General features: G+C 37.3%; 1 protein-coding gene and 1 pseudogene across 7 annotated transcripts in view; one reads left to right on the top strand and one right to left on the bottom strand.

Moving 5' to 3' along the window:
* Positions 1–20873, top strand: part of LOC145239300 (protein furry homolog-like) — a 165299-nt gene that overhangs the window by 77158 nt on the left and 67268 nt on the right. For all 7 annotated transcript variants that reach the window (XM_080102607.1, XM_080102608.1, XM_080102605.1 and 4 more), the window contains 4 exons: positions 5549–5615; positions 5780–5914; positions 6126–6186; positions 11626–11725. In XM_080102607.1, the coding sequence (XP_079958733.1) occupies positions 5549–5615; positions 5780–5914; positions 6126–6186; positions 11626–11725 (363 nt within the window). The remainder of the gene's footprint in view (positions 1–5548; positions 5616–5779; positions 5915–6125; positions 6187–11625; positions 11726–20873) is intronic.
* On the bottom strand, positions 3153–4639 carry LOC145239302 (uncharacterized; annotated as a pseudogene).

Genomic DNA, 20873 nt, shown 5'->3' with positions numbered 1-20873 from the left:
AAGAACTCGTACGCATTTTTGGCTGTGGATAATTTATCTTTTATTCCTGTCCGTATTTTGTCCAGGACTGTTTCTCTGTCTGGTTTGTCAGGTGTGTATGCTTCCCAAGCTGTTGGAATTGCCGCAATAAGGCACTGGTAGTTTGCATGGTTTTGATTGTTGTTTATCAATTGGTAATTTTCGCAAACGCTTTTGAAGCTGCGATAGTCTAAATTGTTGTCTATAATTTGTTGGTACTTTAGTATACCAGCGTTTATAAAACTTTCGAAGGCGATGGGTTTTCGTTTGAATAATACTTTGTTGTTTAACCAGATACCGTAGTTATAAACTGTGTTCTGCTTCCAAAATTGGGTTAGACATTCCTTCCATAGGTCAATCGATGACCAGAATGTCGAGAGGGGAGTTAGTTTAGTGACCTCTTTGTGCGAGAGTTTTAAATTGGTGGCTGCAATGCAGATCATGGCGTTTAGTGAAGTAATACTAGTTTCAATTGTTTTCCAATAAGAAACATAGTCAGCATCAAACAGTTTCCGTATCCAGGAGAAACGAAGTGATTTTGCATAGGCTTCTAGGTCTATCATTTCCACGCCACCGTCCTCTATTCTACAATACAATATTTTCCTGCCGACTCTCTCCCAGTTGGAGCCCCAAAGAAAAGTAAAAAGTTTTCGTTTAATTTCTTTCAGAAATTTTTGCGATATACTAATGGGCAAAACGCTCAGTTTGTACAGCAGTTTGGGTATCGCAAGGGTTTTGATCATGATTACTCGTCCTAATAACGAGAGTGATCTTGCTAGCCATGGTTTTGTTACAGCTTCAATTTCCTTTCCTATAGATTCAAAGTTGAGTGAAAACAGATTGGTTTTGTTTCTAATCACTGGAATTTTTACGCCTAGATATTTTATGAACGTATTTGGCCATGAAAGACCTTCCGAAGAAAGGTGGTGATTGGCGTTAGGTTGTCTTTCGCCTATATACATGGCGCATGATTTCGCAAGATTAATGTTACAGCCAGTGTGTTTGCCAAATTCCTTTGCTTCTGCAAAAGCTGCACGAAAGCTTTTTTCTGAACCGTCTAGAAAAAGTAACGAGTCGTCCGCAAAAAGCGAAATTTTAACTTCCTTTGCACCTACGTTAATTCCTTTTACGGCTTTGTTCTGTTTAATAGACAAGGCCAGGAATTCTATGGCTATAACAAACAACGAAGGGGACAGCGGGTCCCCTTGTCGAACGCCTCTTTCTATCCTAAAAGGGGTAGACATGTGGTTGTTATTAATGATCAAGCATTGTGAGTTAACATAGAATGTTTTAATCCATCTGCACATATCTTTTCCAAATCCAAATTTGGAAAAAGCTATGTTAACAAAGTTCCAATCCACTGAATCAAATGCTTTACATATATCTAAAAACAGTAGGGCCCCATGCAATCCTTGCTCAGAAATATGATCCCAAATGTTGAAAAGCGTTCTTATATTATCTCCTATGTATCTACCTTTTACAAACCCCGACTGTTCAGGTGCTATAATCGTGGGTAGTACTTTTTTTAAGCGACTGTTGATGGCTTTAGAAGCTATTTTATAATCTGCGTTCAATAGGGTAATAGGACGATAGTTTTCGGCGTATAAAAGGTCTTTTTCTGGTTTGGGGATTAAAGTTACGACCCCCCAAGTCATTTGCCCAGAAAAGGCACCTGTTTCAAACGCATGGTTAAATGCATTAACCAACGGACATTTTATATCTTTCCAAAATACTTGTAAACTCCGCCGGAAAGCCGTCTAGTCCCGGGGATTTGTTGTTTTTCATTGTCTTCAATGCTTCATAGCATTGCTCAACAGTCAGTTTCCCTTCACACGCGTTCGCGTTTTCCTTATCTAATCTTGGACACCCTACACTGTTTACGTAGTCGTTCATTTCATCATTTGTAGTGCGGCACGGGTTTTTATTTGCCCTATACAGCGTTTCAAAATGGTCTTTCAGAACTTGTAGAATAGTCTTTTGGTCTGTTTCTATTTTGGAGTTTGAGTTTAATCTAGTAATGGCCTTTTTCTCCATTCTTCGTTTCTCCAGATTTAGGAAGTATGAGTTGTTTTTGCCACCATATTCTGCCCACCGAGCCCTACTTCTTACTATTGCGCTTTTGCTGTATCTTTCAATAATATTGTCGTATTGTTGTTGGGTTATTGCGATTTCGCTCGTCGTGCGTTCGTCATGGGGTTGGGGTGATTTTTTCATTTCTGAAAGTTTATTTTCTAGCTCTGTTTGTTGGGCTTTCAATTTTTTTCCCTTTTCGCAAGCGTATTTGATAATAGATCCCCTCAGGTTGCATTTTAGTGCTTCCCAGAGGACTTGGGGAGATACAGACCCATTATCGTTAGTTTTCATAAATTCGGCGATCCATGTTTTAGTTTTTTTTACAAATTTTGCGTCGTCCAACAAGGACGTGTTCATCTTCCAATACCCTCTTCCCCTAGGTATTTTATCCAGATTAATTACGAGTTTGACGATGGAATGGTCTGAATGTGTGCTTGGTTCTATTTGAATTTGGGTGGTCCTGTTCAGAAGTGTATTTGTGACGAGTATAAAGTCTATGCGACTTGCTGTGTGTGGGTGTTTTTGTGTGCGAGTGTATTGTTTTAGAGTCGGATTTTTGATGCGAAACACGTCGTATAACTCAAATCTTTCCATCGCTTGTAAAATTGTATTTTTCGCGCGGCGGTTGCTATGCGTAGTTTTTCCTCCGGTTTTATCTACTTCATCATTAAGTACGCAGTTGAAGTCCCCGGCTAAAATAAATTCATCTGTTCCGCTTTCGGCGCGTTGCTCCTCCAAGCGGCTAAACAGATTGTCGTAAAAATGCGGGCTGTCTTTGTTAGGTCCGTAAACATTACATAGTGTTAAACGCTGGTCAGATATTTCAAGGTCTATGATAACAAAGCGCCCAAGATTGTCAACTATCACTTTGTGTTTTAAGTACGATAGATTCTTGGAGAACAATACCGCCACTCCTTTGCTTTTTGTTGTGCCGTGCGAGGCTATAATTTCCCCACCCCATTCTAATTCCCATTGTTTGAGGCAGGATGCGGATGTGTGCGTTTCTTGTAGACAAATTATATCAATTTTTTCTGACGCAGAAAATAAAACACACTTCTTCGTTTCTTGGGGTTTTGCAACCCAGCAACGTTGTAAGTTATGATAGAAAGCGGCATTTAAACGCGTTCTACACCTATTTCGATGTCAAATTCATATTCAAAGCCGCATTCGCAAAGATAGGGTTTGTTAGGCCCCAAAAGTTGGCAGGTTTTCTTCCCACAGTTACAATTAACAATTGTGTACTTGCAATAGTTGTTTAGACAGTTGGTCGTCATGGTTCGTTTGGGTATTGCGTTAACGGTTTTACACACACAAAACATCGCGTACCTTTCGCATTCCAGACATTCGAAAGTACCTTCGTCGGTTTGATACTCGGGCTGAAACTTGTGACAGCAGGGCATTTTCCTCATAGGTTGATTGCAGATGGTGCAGTTCGTTGTCACCTCCTTATCCGGGACCAGAAATCGGTCCAGTTCGTTGCAGCACGCTGTGGCAATGTTAAACTCCGACGAGCATTTCCAACAAAAGAAACTGGTGTGTTTCTCTGTCACGTATCCATCTTCATCGCATACAGGGCAGGAAATGGGGATTTTTAGCTCGCTAAGGCTGATTGATTTTGCTTGGTGCAGGTTTGGTTCAGTTGGGCTTCTTTCATGGCGTTTTCTCGACGAACCCTGCTTTAGTTCCATAGGGGGCTTGCTAATTTCCTTTGGTTCAGGCAACCTTGTTTCTGTGTTGCTTATCTCAATTTCACCCGTTTTGGTGAAGGTCGGCGGCGTCCAAATCTAGCGGTTCCCCAATCGGCTTGTCTGAACTCTTATCTTCTCCAGCGCCCTTGTTGCCACTCTTATCGGTGGCGGGGCAATCAACGCCTTTCGCGGTTACATTTTGGCTTGTTTCCAGTTTCGGGTAGTCTTTTATTCTTTCAGGGCAGTTTTGTTGTTTGTGCCCAGGTTTTGTGCAGTATTTGCACGTTATTTGCTGCCCGTTGTACGTGCAGTAAAATTCATATCCGTTCATCGTAACATAGCTTGGGATTGGGTTTTTCTCCACATCGGCTCTGTCAAGAGTGAGAATTCTCATTCCAGTTAATAGTCCCTTTTTATCTTTCCGGTGTTGGATATTTTTTACATCACCATATCTTTTCTCAAATTCTTTTTTAATTTCCTCGTTAGGAAAGGGTATAGGTACCCAACCCACCGCCACATTTAAGTTGTCGGATTCATACAGTCTTACCGAATATACTTCATCAACTTGTACTAATTTTTCATACAACTCCAGTACAGCTTTTCTTGTGGTACACGTCACGTCCACTAAATTTCCCTTTCGTTCAGATATTCCCACCAGCTTCTTTATTGAAAAGCTTTCTTTTTCTATCATATTGACAACATCTTCTCTTTTGCTTTGACTTCTTGTTTTAAAACTCATGCAAGTGGGTCTCTTTAAACGTTCCCCACCTCTTTGTTGTATAACTTGTGCAAAACTAGGACCTTTTTCCATTGCTGCTTGCGTCCGCTCGCTACGAGCGCCAACATAGAATCGTTAACAGCCTTATGAAGTCAGAAGCGTTGACGAATGTTGCTTATAGCACATCTAGTGGTCAGAATTTTAAACATTGTCTGAATTGGATAAAATTTTACATGACTGTTGATTGGGTTATTGTGATTTTATATTTCATACTTTTGGGTGTTGAACCTCATCAGTTACCCCTAAAATGGGTCAGTTTTTTAAACGGTGTTGGAATTAGACGAAATTTGGACAGCTTGTAGAATTTGTCATTTATAGGTATCAATTGTTGTGTTTAATCCTGTAGCCCCAATATTTACCCCTCTAGCCCAATAAAATGGTTTAATTTTTTTAATAATGTCTGAATTAGATAAAATTTGGACAGCTTGGAGAGTGTGCCATTTATAGGTGTTGATTGTTCTGTTCAACCCTGTAGCTCTATCATTTACTCCACTAGCCCCCACACCATCATGTGCAATTCGCCATTAATAGGAGCTGATTATTGTGTTTTAGCCTATTTTCTCACTATTTAACACTTTTTTTCTCAGATAGACCATAAAATAGAGAAACCTTCAAACATGTATTAATGGAATGAGTTTAAAAAGTTTGTACTCCTTATAGCATATTTATTTATGTACAGTACCGATCACTGTATTATGACCTAACAATACCAAACTTTCTCATTGTTATCTCTTGAAATGCATTGTTTACAACTTTGCATGTGTGGGGGACCCATGAGTTTCTGCTTGCAGAAACAACCAAGTTTATAAAAGACAGTGGATGATATGGGACCCAATATAAAATAAGTGTAGGAAATATATTTATGTTTCAAAACAGGTTATAGTGTATATGCAAGGGAAATATGTGCTAAGCCACCCTTCTAGTTTTAAATGCAAAACATTTTATTTTCTTTAACTGATCTTACTGTATTTTAAATATGTATTTTTCACAGATCTGACATTGGTTGTGTTTTGTTACATGAAATGATTGTTGTGCATGGACTGCAAGTTGACATTAAGGTGACAATAACTTCTCATCTTAAATGCTTGTCTTTTGTAGATAAGCTATTCACTTTAAATGATTTGATAAAATGTTGACAAAAAATTTAAGATATACCTTCAAAACTATTATGTACTGCATTAATCTTTTTGAATGTTATGTACCTGTTTTATGTTCTTTTTAGAACTGCTTATCAAAGCTCTTAATGGCGATCATATTTGGAATGGACCATGAACTATATTTAGAGGTTCCTGAAAAATGCAGGCTCTTACTAGCCCATATTGTTATGATGCTTTTACCAGCCATTGAACAAGAACAAGTAAGCAACCATATTGTTCAAAAAACAAAAAGAATCATTTAGGCTATTAAAAATTAAAACTTTAATGCACGGAAGCTATAGTTTACAACGCAAATTTTATTGTTGCCGTTTCTTTTAAAGAAGAAATGGGACAAGATGATTATTATTACAGTTTTTACATCTGAATAAGCAATGGTCTGCTTTCTATCGCTGTGTAAATAAATGTTTTTAGATTGTAAAGGAAATCATTTCATTTTCGTGCAAAGCTGTTATATCTGTCCTTCCACAGAATGGTATGTAGTTTAATGTTGTAACACATCTAGTATTGCTTAATTATTATGGGTCCCCTTTATTATTGACGCATATTGATTTAACTCTTTTTTCTGGATTTTTTCTTTTTTCTCCCTTGAAGTTTGTCCATGTACTTTTGGCATGGAATCTTTGATGGATTTTGATGAAAGTTTCACAGATGGTAGGTAAAGTTATGTAGATGTGCCATTTGTTTTGTTTGACTCATTAGCCCCACTACTTACCCCGCTAGCACCCCATGATGGGTGGATTTTATAAAATGTCCAAATCAACTAATACAGACGAATCCGGTTAATCGCATACCGGTTAATCGCATAATCCGTTTAATTGCATCGCAATCCAAAATCCCAAACCGTCGCCCATCGTTTGTTAAGAAAATCGTCCGGTTAATCACATACCGGTTGATCGCATAAACCGGATACTCGCATCGATTTTCAACGAAATATGCGATTAACCGGATTGATGATCTCTATGTGAAAGTCAAACAGACCGAGTTTTTCGAATAAAAGACGACGATATGATAGTAAAATCCTCCGGAGGTAATGTATGCGAAAAAACGTAGATGCATGTTTGCATTCTACACCAAATAACGCATCTAACGTTGAAAATGAAACGTCTCGGCCATAAAATATTTTTGAAAAGTTATTAGGAGATTAAATCGGCGTTCAGTTTACCGCTGTGCGATAACTAGGAATCGTTATCTCAAAGCCGTGCACATTGTTCCTTTATTGTTGGCTTATCTAATGGCCAATAGTGATATAACAAGCGTTTAAATAAAGAGTTCAACACGTTAAAATTACGAAACTGGTGTTCCGGCAAAGACGCTGATTGTAATTTCTTACTATGTGCGAACTGCACCAAATTCGAAGTATTAAACTGTATTGAAATTTGAAAAATGTTAAATGTAAAACACGTAATGGTTGTAAAAAATGTTAGCTGGCAAGTAATCACACTATGTTGTTTAGATTCACGTAATTGGGATCATGCCAATGATTGACATATTTAATGTCGTCTATTCGTAACCTTGCGCAACTTATCAGGTGGATCAACGATTAAGAAAGGCATTTATTCCTCTAGTATTTGTTGCTGGTTTAAATTTTTGAAGCAACGATCACACGTTGATCACGTGACAGTCACGCTAATCTTGCAGCTGCAGTTTTGCTGAGTAAGCTAGAAAGTAGCGCCACAATCTGAGTCTTTAAAGGTTTGCTAAAATGAATTATTCTTTTTGTCAATTGAATAACGGGTTACTGATGCAGCTCGCCTTTGCACCCTTGCGCTGTAGAATGCGCCGAAGTTGGAAGTTTGACCAGGTTTCGGTCGTGTACTTTCGGGTTTGGGCTTGCTTACAAATATGCACAGCGCTTTGCCGCTTAACGCGTTGGTTTGAACTACAAAACGAAATAGGTCAGAAACAATTTTACGTGTATATTAAGCGAGATGCCTTTATAAGGGAAACTACCCAAAACAAGACTAAAACGCCATAAACTGTCGTCATAGGGAAGTTCCTAAATTTAAATGTTGGGTCCCTTGGCTACGATGCGATGTAACATATCTTTTCAAATAAACCTGACTACAAGAGAAAGCACAAATGAAACGAACTGCGGCGTGTGCGCCAATTGAAGAGTGTGTGTGCGTTGCTTCTGTTTCTTCAACACACTTGTGCGATTGCACCATAGCCACGACAGTTAGGAAGCATGACGTCATGTATTGCGCTGAGAGTAGCACTTTTTTCAATTCGGCAACAAAAGAGAGAAAATACTGCTCCGTTGCCATAGTTGAGCATCACTGCAGCTTAGTTTTTGCTGGGAAAGTGTAAATGAGCACTTTTGATAACCGCGTGGACTGTTTACACAGCAACCGGATTATCGCATAATCCGGTTAATCGCAATCCCCTTGGCAAATCGATGATGCGATTAACTGGATTCGTCTGTATTTGGAAAGTTTGTGTATTGTGCCATAATAAGATGTCGTCTGTTGTGTTTCACCCTGTAGCCCCAATGTTTACCCCACTAGCACCCTAAAATAGGTGAATTTTAAACAATGTTCTAATTAGCTAAAGTGCCATAGTTAGGTGTTGATTGTTGTGTTTTACCCTGTTGCACCAATATCTAAAATGAGTGAATTTTTAAACAATGTCTAAATTAATAGAAATTTAGATAGCTTGTAGAGTTTGCTATTTATAGGTGTCAATTGTTGTGTTCCACCCTGTAGGCTTGAAATTTACCCCACTAGCCCCCTGAAATGGGTAATTGTGGGTCCCCTTCTATGAAGGGGACACATATTGTTTTTGTCTGTATTTTTTTTCCTTTTTTCTTTTTTCTGTCTAACGCTGGTTTGTTAAACGCGTTTGGTCAAGAAAGAGTGCTCCAAATTTATTAAAATTTAGACAGATGTTACATATTAATCCAAATTTGATCCTCCTGAAGTTTGACCCCGAATGACCCAGCGGTTCACCCGCAGGCCCACGAAACGTAATTTTTTTTAAACGGCTCTACTGACTAAAGTACATCATCTAGGAGTTATGTGCTCTGTTGGTTGGTGCAATGTAAGGTATTCTAAATACTTTTCTAATTTTTTATTGGATTTACCCATTTTTTACCCCTTTAAGCCCGAAATAATTGTCACCCCTTAAATCCCGAAATAATCTTTTTTGGTTTTAGGCCAGAAATACAAGCTCTAATGTGCTGAAATTTCAAACAATTGTTTGCAGTAGTTTACTCGTTTAGTATTCAAAAATTTGCCTTAATCGGCCAAATAATCACTTTTACAGCCCATAGTTTGTGTACACTGTCAGTCAGACAGAAGTCCCAAGGGAGTCATTCAGTGGTTTATGATTAAAACGGTTTGGTGCAGAGCGGGAGGGATAAGCTTGACGTCCGGACAGACGTTTTAAGAGACAGTCTTTTCAGTGATTAGAAATCAGCTGTTTTTGCGCAGCAATGCCATGTTATTTTATAAGTTATCACTCGCACTTCCAGCAAACGTTTTACGTCTAAGACGTAATTTAAATTCGATAAAAGTGCTTCGGTTTTGTAAATGTCAAGCAAAACATTGCTGATCAACATAAAGGTGAAAAAATAAACATAATTTCTTTTTATAGCCGTGATAAATAGTATTCAAATTCCCGTTGTCAGCTTGGCCGCCACATGACCACAGGTCACTAAAGGTCAACTTGTAGGTATTACAAACACAGTCAAGATCAAATTTTCGTCACAACGTAGCTTCATTATTTTTGACAAACCAATACCCAAATATAAATTAGGCAAACCGGTATTGTTTTACACTAAGTCTGCTTGCTATTGAAAACGGTGTCAAAAAAGGTTACTAAAGGTCAGTGAGAGGTTACTAAAGCTCAATGGTAGTCGTTTTGCGAAACAAAGTTAAGTAAAAAACAATTTATTATGTATACCTGTGCAGCAAATGGCTGTTTAATTTATAGTGTCTGTAATATAACTATTAAGGCTTTTTTTTTTAAAACCCGACCTTGGACGACAATATCTGGGTCGAAGCAAGAGATTAAATTGAAGTATTTGTATCGTTTTTTTAATGTTTTTGTAACTATATATATGACAATAACAGTGCCAAAAGAATAGGAACAATTTTTTTTATTCTTGGGTTAATGCTTTCTAAGAATTTGTCCTTAAGAATCTAAAAATCACTGCAACATTTGTTTACGGTAAATCCGCACAAACACGCATGTGGGGACCCATTAGTTTTTGTTTACAAAAACAATCATATGTGTAGATCAAATGATGTGTATAGTAAATTGGTAAATATCGTATAGAATATATAAAATGGAAGTATATCAGAAAGCCACTCTTCTAGTTCTTTTAAACAATGTCCGATATACCTGAAATTTAGGCAGTTTGTTGAATTTAGCATTTATCAGTGTCGATGATTGTGTTTTAGCCTTTAGCTCCACTATTCACCCCATTAGCCCCCTAAAATGGGTACATTTTTAAGCAAACAATGTCAAAATTGGATTACATTTTGGCAGTTTATAGATTTTGCATTTATAGGTGTTGATTATAAACAATAATTACTGTTCATCAGCCTGTAGCTCCAATATTTACTCTTCTGTCTTTTAAAATAAGGCAGACTTTTATCAGTGTCTGAATTGCATAGCAATGAACCCTTAAGTGCAGTATATACAACCGTGTGTGTTTGGGGACCCATGGGTTTCTGCCTGCAGAAACAAACCAAGGTTATAAAAAATGTTGGCAAATGTGGGACCCAATATAAAATAAGTGTCGGACAAAATTTATGTTTTGAAGTTTGGTATACAGTATGTGCAATGGCAAAACATGCCAAGCCACACTTCTATTTCATATATTGTTTTTTATGGGTCCCCTTCATATTGATTTTACTCAAATTGTTTTGTTTTTTTTTCTTTGTTTTTCTTTGTTTTTTTTCTTCCCAAAGTTTGTCCGACTCGTTTTTCCATCAAATGTTTAATGGATTTGGATGAAATTTACACAGATGGTAGATACAGTTATGTAGATGTGCATCCCACTTTGTTTTTGTTGATAACCCCAGTATTTACCCAGCTAGCCCCCTAAAATGGGTGAGTTTTTACACAGTGTCAGAATTGGCTAAAATTTGTATAGCTTGTAGAGTATGCTATTTGTAGGTTTCAATTGATGTGTTTTACTTTGTAGCCCCAACATTTGCTCAACTAGCCCCCTAAAATATGTGAATTTTTTAAAAAGTTTATTGAACATACTGTTTTAAGTCCTCAAATGTTATAATTTGCCCTGTAGGACCACCATTTAACCAACTGGTCCCTAAAATGGGTGACCCTTTTAACAATGTTCAAATTGTATGAAAATTGGTCAGCTTGTAGAATTTGCTGTTCATAAGGTGTCTATTTTTTGTTTTACACCATTATGCCACTATTTACTCCTTCTTTTCTTTGGAAAACGATGTTAAATAGGACATACTTTAAACAAAAGATTATTATTCAAGCCCAGTGTCGATTACTCTGTTTTGCTTTACAACACCCAACTTTATTATGGTTATCTCTTGAAATGCATTATTTTCAACTTTGCATGTGTGAGTTTCTGCCTGCAGAAACGACTAACGTTATAAAAGACGATAGCTAATATGGGACCCAAAACAAAATAAGCATAGGAAATATATTAATGTTTTAAAATAGGTTATAGTGTATGTGCAACAACAAAATGTGCTAAGCCACCCTTCTAGTTTGTTTTTATTTCCCTTTTCCTGGTGAGAAACCATATTGTTTTTGTCTGTATTTTTTTTCTTTTGTATGGATAAGAAAGAGTTTTTATACTTTTCAAATTAAAACATTTGATTTTCAGTTCTGATTCTCCTTAAGTATGCCCTCAGATAACCTAGGGTTACCCACAAAACACTAATATTCTTGCACATGCATTGAACATATATTTGTTTATTTGAAGGTGTGAAACCTATTCACTCAGACTATCCTGACATCCCAATACGTACAAGGCCAGAGGTTTTATCTTTTACCAAGTCATTTGTCCTTGATCTTTTCACCAAGTGAGTACATAAACCAGCATTGGAAATATTGTTGTTAGTTAACTTTTTCGTACTGGTTTCATAATTTATTGTGGGTCCTAGAGTTTCTTTCCCATGATCCCGGGAATCCCGGACAATTTCAGCAAAAAATTATGTCCCGGGACAAAAATCGGTTGCTTTTTAAGTTGCACTTTTCATCCAGAGATGCGACACCGCACGGGGTTTCCATGAATTTATGGGTTCCCCGAGGGTTTTTGTAACAATTCAAACAGGAATGATAAATAGTTCTGTTGTTGCAAACAGTACAACAGTGTTTGAACCCACATAATAGCTTTCCAGTTTGTTAAATTCGCATTATAGCTCTCCAGTATGAAAATATGTGGCAATTTATGTATTGTACCCGACACCTGCTGTATCATTTTGAACACAAAATGACGTAATAAAGCCAACAAAGGCTCTATATAGTGTAACAATGGATCGGACAATTTCTGTTTATTCAGACTTTGTTTTTGATCAGTGAGGTTGATTAACTTTTGTATTCAGTAGTCAATAAATTTCGTTTCCTTCATTGCAACTCCCGTAGCCCTCTTCAGACGATGACAGAATCTTTTACTTGGCAATATTTTAAAAAAAGGCGAGACAGATGAGTCGGCCATATGCAATGAATGCAGTGCCAAAATAAAATGCAAAGGGTGGTCGACAAGTGGCCTTATAAGGCATTTCAACAACAAGCACAACATAATAAGACCAATTATGTTTGATACAAAGCGCTCAGCAACCTTAAATGATGGCGAAGCATCTACCAGCAACAAACGTAAAATGGTGCAGCAAACATTGTCTTGTTTTGTTAAAAAGGAAACTTGCGCAGAAATTGTTACAAAGCTAGCCACTGTAGACGGTATCTCTATAAATACAATTACGAAGAGTGAGTTCATAAGGAAATGCTTGGCAGATAAAGGCCATCGCTTGCTGAAAAATCCATCACAAGTCATGGATTTAATTCATTCGCATTATGAAGAAATAAAGAAGAAAGTTTGCTTTACAATTAACTCGCTCCTAACTTCCGGATCAAGGTTCAGCTTATCGCTAGATAAGTATACATCACTTAATTATCGGCGGTATTTAAATATCAATTTGCACATGGCTGGCGGATCTTTCTGTAATTTGGGAATTGTGAAAATTTCCGGTTCTTTGCCTGCTGAAGCTGCTGCTGAAATAGTTGAAAGAAAATTAGAAGAATGTAATGTGTCTTTGAAAAAACATGTGGTCGGTTGTGTAACTGATGGTGCAGCTGTAATGGTAAAATTTTGAAAAATTATTCCTCGTGAACACCAATAGTGTTATGCACATGGAATACATTTGGCAGTATGCGATGTGTTGTATGGCAAGAATGCGACAGTGAACTTTGTTACAACAAAAGAATTGCAAAGTGTAGAAGAATCCCCTGATCTAAGCCAAGAAGAGGAGCTTGAAAATGAAGATTTCAGTACTGCTGTTGAATTTGAAAATAATCAATGTGAAATTATTATTTCTAATGAGTTACATGATGATGAAATTAATGTGTCTATGGTAATTTCCAAAGCAATAAATATTTCAAGATATTTTCGTATTTGACAATCGAGAAGTTAATGTAATTGGTCAACTTGTTTTGTCATTGCAACCTGTCAAATTCGGTGCAGAAAAGCTTGGCGATCGAACATGCACGTTACTCTCAGCAGAAGGTATTTTTTCGTATATTCTGGGCGAAATTGAACAATTAAATAATGCCATATCCAGAAAGCTTAGAGAGGCTATCATTGCAAGAATTCAGCAAAGAAGAAATGACAATCTGGTAGGAATGATGCATTACCTAAAGCAGGGGTGGCCAACCCGCGGCTCGCGAGCCGCATGCGGCTCTTCGCCTGGTTTTATGCGGCTCTTAAGTTGTTGTCGAAGTTTGGGGCCATTGTGTATATTTGGGTTAGTATGTGGCGATCTGGTACAAAAAACGTTAAATTTAAAGTAAAGCTTTAACAATTTTGCTTTTGAACAAACTTATTATCGGTATGGCCAGGGTTTTTTTAAGGTTTGGTTTGGGTGACCGCTAAGTAGTTTTAAGAGACCGCAAGTGTTTCATTTAAATACCAAAATCTGTAGTTGTAGTTGCAAGTCCAAATTTTGGGAAACCGCTGGAGAAATTTTTCCCAAAACACCTTAAAAAAAAAACTGGGTATGGCCACAAACCTTGCCTTAAAACTGCAACTTTATGTGGCAAATGGGTTGATTATGATGGCATATATTCAATTGTGTATTTACATATTTACAATATTTACAACAAATGTGTTCCAAAGTAAATAATGCTTCAATCCGTTGTTTTTCGGGTTATGACGAACGTTATATTTTATCGGTAGTTTGTCTTGGGTTTGAATTGAGCGATTGTTGGTGGTGAATGCATTAATGACGTCGCAATGAATTTAGTTTCGCCACTTTGCACTTGGGGCACATGCACATTAGGTGTTTGGGGCGCGTGCGCGTTAGATGAAAATACCGCAAGTTTCTTTTAAATAAAGGGAAAATCTTTTAAATAAACAATTTTTGTCAAGTTAGCCTTCAAATTGGCAGTGAAAAAAGATTTTAGCAATTTACCAGAAATGAATCTCACCGCACGTTATATATAGAATGAGAAAAAAGGGGTATTTTAATTCATATGTTTTTATTTGATGGATTCGTTGAAATGTGAGTTTTGTGTGAGAGACAGTGTTTTCACTGACCATTTATTGTTGAAAATGACTGGCCCGTGGTAGGTACAAGTCAAATTGTGTCATTATTATGTTGGTGTGCGACATTTAGAATAGATCTGGCTAAGCACAGGTCTCTGTGTGTGAGGAAGGGACGAGCCATTAAACATATGTGCTTATGTGTATAATGTGGCTCTTTGTGGTAACACAATAATAAATATGGCTCTTAGGCTTTGACCGGTTGGCCACCCCTGACCTAAAGAGTGGAAAGAGGTACAAAAGGCAGGATGAAAGTAGCTTGTCACTTCTCCCCGAGAAGACAACACTAATAACGTTGGCAAAGAAGATGCTTTCTCGTCTGTCTTACACACTTGCCGATGAAGCAGAGTTATCTTTAAGTGCAGAAGAAGATCAGCAAATCCATCCATCTTCGATGAGCCTCGCTGAGAAACTCGACGCCACAATTAAGTCAGCTGTGGTTGAAAAGGCTGAACCGTTAGATTCTAGCTCTGCTGTGAAGCACCTTCAACATGAATTTGAAATGTTTGAGGTAACTGGGAAAAGGACAAAAAATATTTGTTTTCTAAATGAGGCTTTGAATACACTTCCACCAACTTCAAGCAAGTCAGAAAGGGCATTCTCTGCAGCTGGGCTGTTTATTTATGGGTCCCCTTCATCTTATGATAAAAATATTTCTTAATCATTTGCAGTATGCTTCGTTAAAGTTCGTTACTTCATTTGTTTTATCGTGTAGGTTTCATTTAAGTATATCCGGATTTCATGTACTCTTTTGTTTGATTTACATTAATGATAGAGCAGCTGTAATTAAGCGACTTGTAGTGGTTATTCACTCTTCTTAACAAGGCAAAATGCCAAGAGGCCGAGTGGTTATAGCACCATTGACTTGTGCCACAAGGTTGGGGGTTCTAATCCTATCTCGGTAACATTATTTCTCTAAACAAGAAACTTGAGCGGCATTGCCCCAATCCAGTGGACCTGATGGGTTCAACTAAATTGAACTCACGAACCGCCTAAATCGAAAAATGATTTCAATTTAAAAAAAGATTTTTAATTTAAAAAAAGATTTAACAAAAACAGATTCAATCAACTTGGAATATAACAGGCAGCTCGATGGCAGACTCTAAACATAATGCATTTATGCTTTGCCGGCCCACTAAAAAAAATGTAACAAACAAACAAATGTCATAAATTAAACAAAAATCTAATAAAATCCCGGGATCCCAGGATTAAGGTTATTTTTGTCCCGGAATCCCGGGATAAGCCAGACTGGCGAATTTGAGAAACCCTATTCCCCTTCCCTGGGAACGCATCTTAAACTCACTCAATTATTTTTCATTTTTCTCCAGTGAAGTTTGTCCATGCACTTTTGGAATGATATCTTTGGTAAATTTGGATGAAACTTCTACAGTTGGTAGATGTAGTCTTGTAGATGTGTCATCTGTTTCATTTGACTTGATAGCCCCAGTATTTACCCCACTAGCCCCTTAATATGAATAAAATTATAGTTTATTGTTTTTCATTGGCACAGTAGTGTTCTGATGTTTTAATTAAAATCCAGTACATTTCACAACATGGGCCTTGAAGTACACTGAGTTCCACCATCCTTGTTCAAGAAATCACACTTCATCAGGGTATTTTTCCATTTGGATGAACCTTTTACAGATGGTAGATATGATCGTGTAGATCAGTAGTTCTCAACGGGGGCGCCAGCGCCCCCCTGGGGGCGTTTGCTCTCACTAAGGGGGCGGTGGAAAATAATTGGGTGATTGGGGGGCGCTGGGAAAACAGGTAAAACATAACAAAACGTGAAAGTCACTTTGTCATATCTTCCATCATCGATCAGTAAAAGTAGATTTGACTATTCACTGTATTGTGTAATGTACAGTGAATACTTTGTTTGCTGCGTGTTTTTGATGGTGATGTCACAATGCATTTTATACAGATCACAATGCGTCATTTGTCGGGGCTTGTCTGTGCTTTGAAAGCCAAATTTGCAGGTAGCAATTGACTTGTGCTTGACCGAGCCGAGCTAGAACCCAAGTACTTGGTACTGAGCATCGCGATTTTTTAACTAAGCCGTTAGACCAGGGGTCACCAAACTACGACGTCATTTCATGCGGCCTGCACGAGTGTTTGATCCTAATATATATCTTGGAAAAACTAAAGCTTGAGTTAAACGTTAAAGGTTAATGTATTGTAAAAGTATTGCTGCATCAACATATAGGACTAAGTTCACCTAATTTTACAGAACGTATATGATGATCCAAAAGTTGTTTGTTTTATCACAGACCAAACTAAAACTATCAATGCCTTCATTATTGTATGCGAACAAACAGCTTTCTATTGTTAACTGTGATGGAACAAATGAGTTTTGCCTGTGGAAGAGATCCTATAATTTTCAAAACAATTTGACTATTTGACAGTAGCACGATCTGACTTTAATAAATATTGCACTTTTGTTGGTCCCGGAAAGGCGCGCGTTAGGGCTTGCAACCTATGTGGCCCTCACAAGATATTTTTAATGTTATCCGGCCTGCAGCGAAAAAGTTTGGTGATCCATGTGTTAGACAATCACTACAAGACCGTACTACGAATTGATTACTTGCTTATTACACAATAATGTAAAAGGCAAGCCATCAACGGTTTTTGTGGCATCTCAATTGAACTTGGTTTACTGCTGGCGTATAGAAGGAGGGTACCCAAGAATAAAAGTGACTGTTAAAAAAGCATCAAATAGTGTTAACAATCTCAGTTGCAATTTGTTACATAAAAAAACGTTGGTGTTTCGCTTGGCGTTGGCTCTCTTTACGTGTTATGCAGAAAGGACCTATATATCCTAAAAAGGGGGCCTTAAAAAAGTAAAACATGGAATTGGAAATGTTTGTGACATCACAATACACCGAGTGTTAACGTGAGGAGCTTGGTGCTCGACCAAACAAAACAATTGCGGTTTTGGCCCATCACAGGAACCAAGCTAAAAGCAATGAGCGCTGTCTGTAGTCAGTGGTATCATGTTGAATTGACCATCAAAATATTTATGATTAAATGCTAAAACATAGCTCATTAAACAGTCGGATCTTAATTATCACATTGGTATTGTTTGTGGAAAAATTCGTTTTGATTTTTGTCAGTTTTAAGGGGGGCATTTATAAATTACGAACACGTAAAAGGGGCGGTACAAGAAAAAAGGTTGAGAAACACTGGTGTTGATGTTGATGTTTTTCATTTGTTTGTTTGACCCAACAACCCTACTTTTACCTCGCTAGCCCCCTAAAATAGGTGAATTTTAAAACGTTGTATGAATGGAATAAAATTTGGATATTTACATTTATAGGAGCCGATTGCTGTGTTTAGCCTGTAGACCAGTGGTTCTCAAACTCTTTCAGCATTTGGCGCATTAACAAACAAATTTTTTTTCACTACACACTTGCATGCCAATCACACAAAATGTCTCAAAAGAAACTTTATTTTGGGCAGTCAGATTGCTTTTTATGACAAAAAAGGAAAAATGTGAGTATACAACCATTGTCGGGCAAGCCCGTATTTCATCATCAAGTCCTAAAAAACAGAAAACTTTTGCACTTTAAAATAGAAAAAATATTTCATGGCACACTTGGAGATCTCTCATGGCACACAAGTGTGCCACAGCATTTAAATATTATTTGAATTGAATGGATTGTAAACAGTTTATAGAACAGGCTTTTTAAGTCAACGATTGTTGTGTTTAACTCTGTAAGTCCCACAATTCACCCTGCTGGCTCTTGTAAAGTTATGAACTAGATGATAGACAGCTTGTAGAATTTCCTATTTATGGTTGTCCCTTGAAATGCATTATTTTTAACCATGACCCATGAGTTTCTGTCTGCCAAAACAAACTAAGGTTATAAAAACAGTGACTTATATGGGACTCAATACAAAATGTGTAGGGAACATATTATTGTTTCAAAGTAGGCCATAGAGTAGATGCAAAGGGAAACTTTGCTAAGCCATCCTTTTAGATGCTGTTGCAGGTCAACAAAACCATATTTCAGAACAAAGTTAAGAGCAATATGGCATACCTTTTCCACAATAAGGATTTTTAAATGCATCTGTGTTTGTAATACTTTCTGGATAAGTTATAACTGTTTTAACACAAAGTTTGGACAGCAATAATAAGAGATAATCTAAGGATCAAATGTTGAGGTTTGAGAGTATTTTTTTCCTGGTCTGTTTATAACTTGTTGTATAGTATTATAATGATGCAAAAAAACCGACTAAGTTTTTTTGGAGGTCATTGCTTTCTTTTAGTTTGTCCTTCTGAATCTAAACATATTTACACCATATTTATACTAATATCAATCCGTGTTTGCATGTCTATTGGAAGCCATTCGCTTTTGCTTGCAAAAACAATCATGTTAGTCGGTCAAATGGTGTCAGTTTTCAAAAGTTATATAGGACATACTTCAAACAATATCTGGGGTGAATCTAATTTCAGAGTTTGTATTCTACATAGTATTATTATTTAAGCCCAGTGCCGATCACTGTGTTTTACCTTACAACACCCGACTTTCCCATGGTTATCTCTTGAATTGCATTATTTTCAACTTTGCGTGTGTGGGGACCCATGAGTTTTTGCCTGCTGAAACGACTAAGGTTATAAAAGACGATGGCTAATATGGGACCCAATACAAAATAAGCATAGGAAATATATTAATGTTTTAAAAAAGGGTATAGTGTAAATGCAACAACAAAATGTGCTAAGCCACCCTTCTAGTTTAAACAGTGTCAGAATTGGCTGAAATTTGGATAGCTTGTAAAGTATGCCAATTATAGGTGTCGATTGTTCTGTTCAACCCTGTAGCCCTAACATTTACCCCACAGAGCCCCCAAAGTGTAAAACGTATTTGTATGTTACTGGGCACCACAAACGAAAGATTTCTGTTGCTCAATAGTGTTACAAGGGCAACCACTTGTATGTTACTTGTTTGCGACTTTGTGGGTTGCTTGGTGGGCTTGTTAACAGCCCTATGACGTCAGAAACATTAACAGTTGTTGCTCAAAACACCTCTAGTGGTTGAAATTTTAAACATTGGCGGATTGGGCTGAAATTTTGCAGTACTATTGATTGAGTCATTGAGGTTTCATATTTTTTTAGTTTGTGTGTCGGACCACATTAGTTACCCCACTAGCCCCCTAAAATGGATGAGTTTTTTAAACATTGTCTGGATTAGCTAAAATTTAGGTAGCATGTGGACTATGCTATTTGTAGGTTTCGATTGATGTGTTTTACCTTGTAGCCCCAACATTTACTAAACTAGCCCCCTAAACTAAATGAACTTTTTAAAAACGTCCTAATTATATAAAATTTGCAAAGTTTCTTGAACATACTAAGTCAGGGGTTCTTAACCTGGGGTGCACGCACCCCCAAGGGGTGCGAGAACTGTTCCTAGGGGGTGCGGGGATGCTGAATCATTAAGGTTGGTTAGGTCTATTCTATTTAAGCAATTACAGAAGGGGGAGCGAAAATTGGTTAGTGATTTGAAAGGGGGTGCGAAAATTGGTTAGTGATTTGAAAGGGGTGCAGCAAGGAAAAAAGGTTAAGAACCACTGTACCAAGTCCTCAAATATTATGTTTTGCCTTGTAGCACCACAACTTAACCAACTAATCCCTAAAATGGGTGACCCTTTTAACAATGTTCGAATTGAATGAAAATTGGACAGTTTGAATTTGCTATTCATAGGTGTCCATCTTTGAAAAAGAATGTTAAATAGGACATACTTAACACAATATCTGGGGTGAATCTAAATTTATATAGTTTGCACTCTACATTGTATTATTATTTAGGACCAGTGCAGATCACTGTGTTTTACCTTACAACACCAAACTTTCACATGGTTATCTCTTGAAATGCATTATTTATAACTTTGCATGTGTGGGGACCCATGAGTTTCTGCCTGCAGAAACGACTAAGGTTATAAAAGACGATGGCTAATATGGGACCCAATACAAAATAAGCATAGGAAATATGTTAATGTTTTAAAATAGGTTATAATGTAAATGCAACAACAAAATGTGCTAAGCCACCCTTCTAGTTACTTTTACAGCCCATAATATGTGTACACTGTCAGTCAGATAGAAGTCTCAACTCTCAAGGTAGTAATTCACTTGTTTACGATTAAGGGGGGTGAATGCAGCGGGAATGCTCAGCTTGATGTCCAGACGGACGTTTTACGAGACAGTCGTGTTGGTGATTAGAAATCAGCTGTTTTTGCGCAGCTATGCTATGTCGTTTTATTAAGTTATCTAGCACATTTTAAGTTTTGGAAAATAGTGTTTAAAAACTGACCTTGAACGACAATATCAAGGTCAAAGCATGAGATTTAATTGAAAGTATTTTTCCTGTTCTTATTCACTGTTGTTTTGTAATTATAAGACAATAATGATGCAAAAA

Source organism: Phallusia mammillata, chromosome 7 (assembly GCF_965637545.1).
Source record: "Phallusia mammillata chromosome 7, kaPhaMamm4.hap1.1, whole genome shotgun sequence".
Lineage (NCBI taxonomy): Eukaryota > Metazoa > Chordata > Ascidiacea > Phlebobranchia > Ascidiidae > Phallusia > Phallusia mammillata.
Note: the sequence above shows the minus strand (reverse complement) of the source record. Positions and strands in the feature narration are given on the sequence as shown.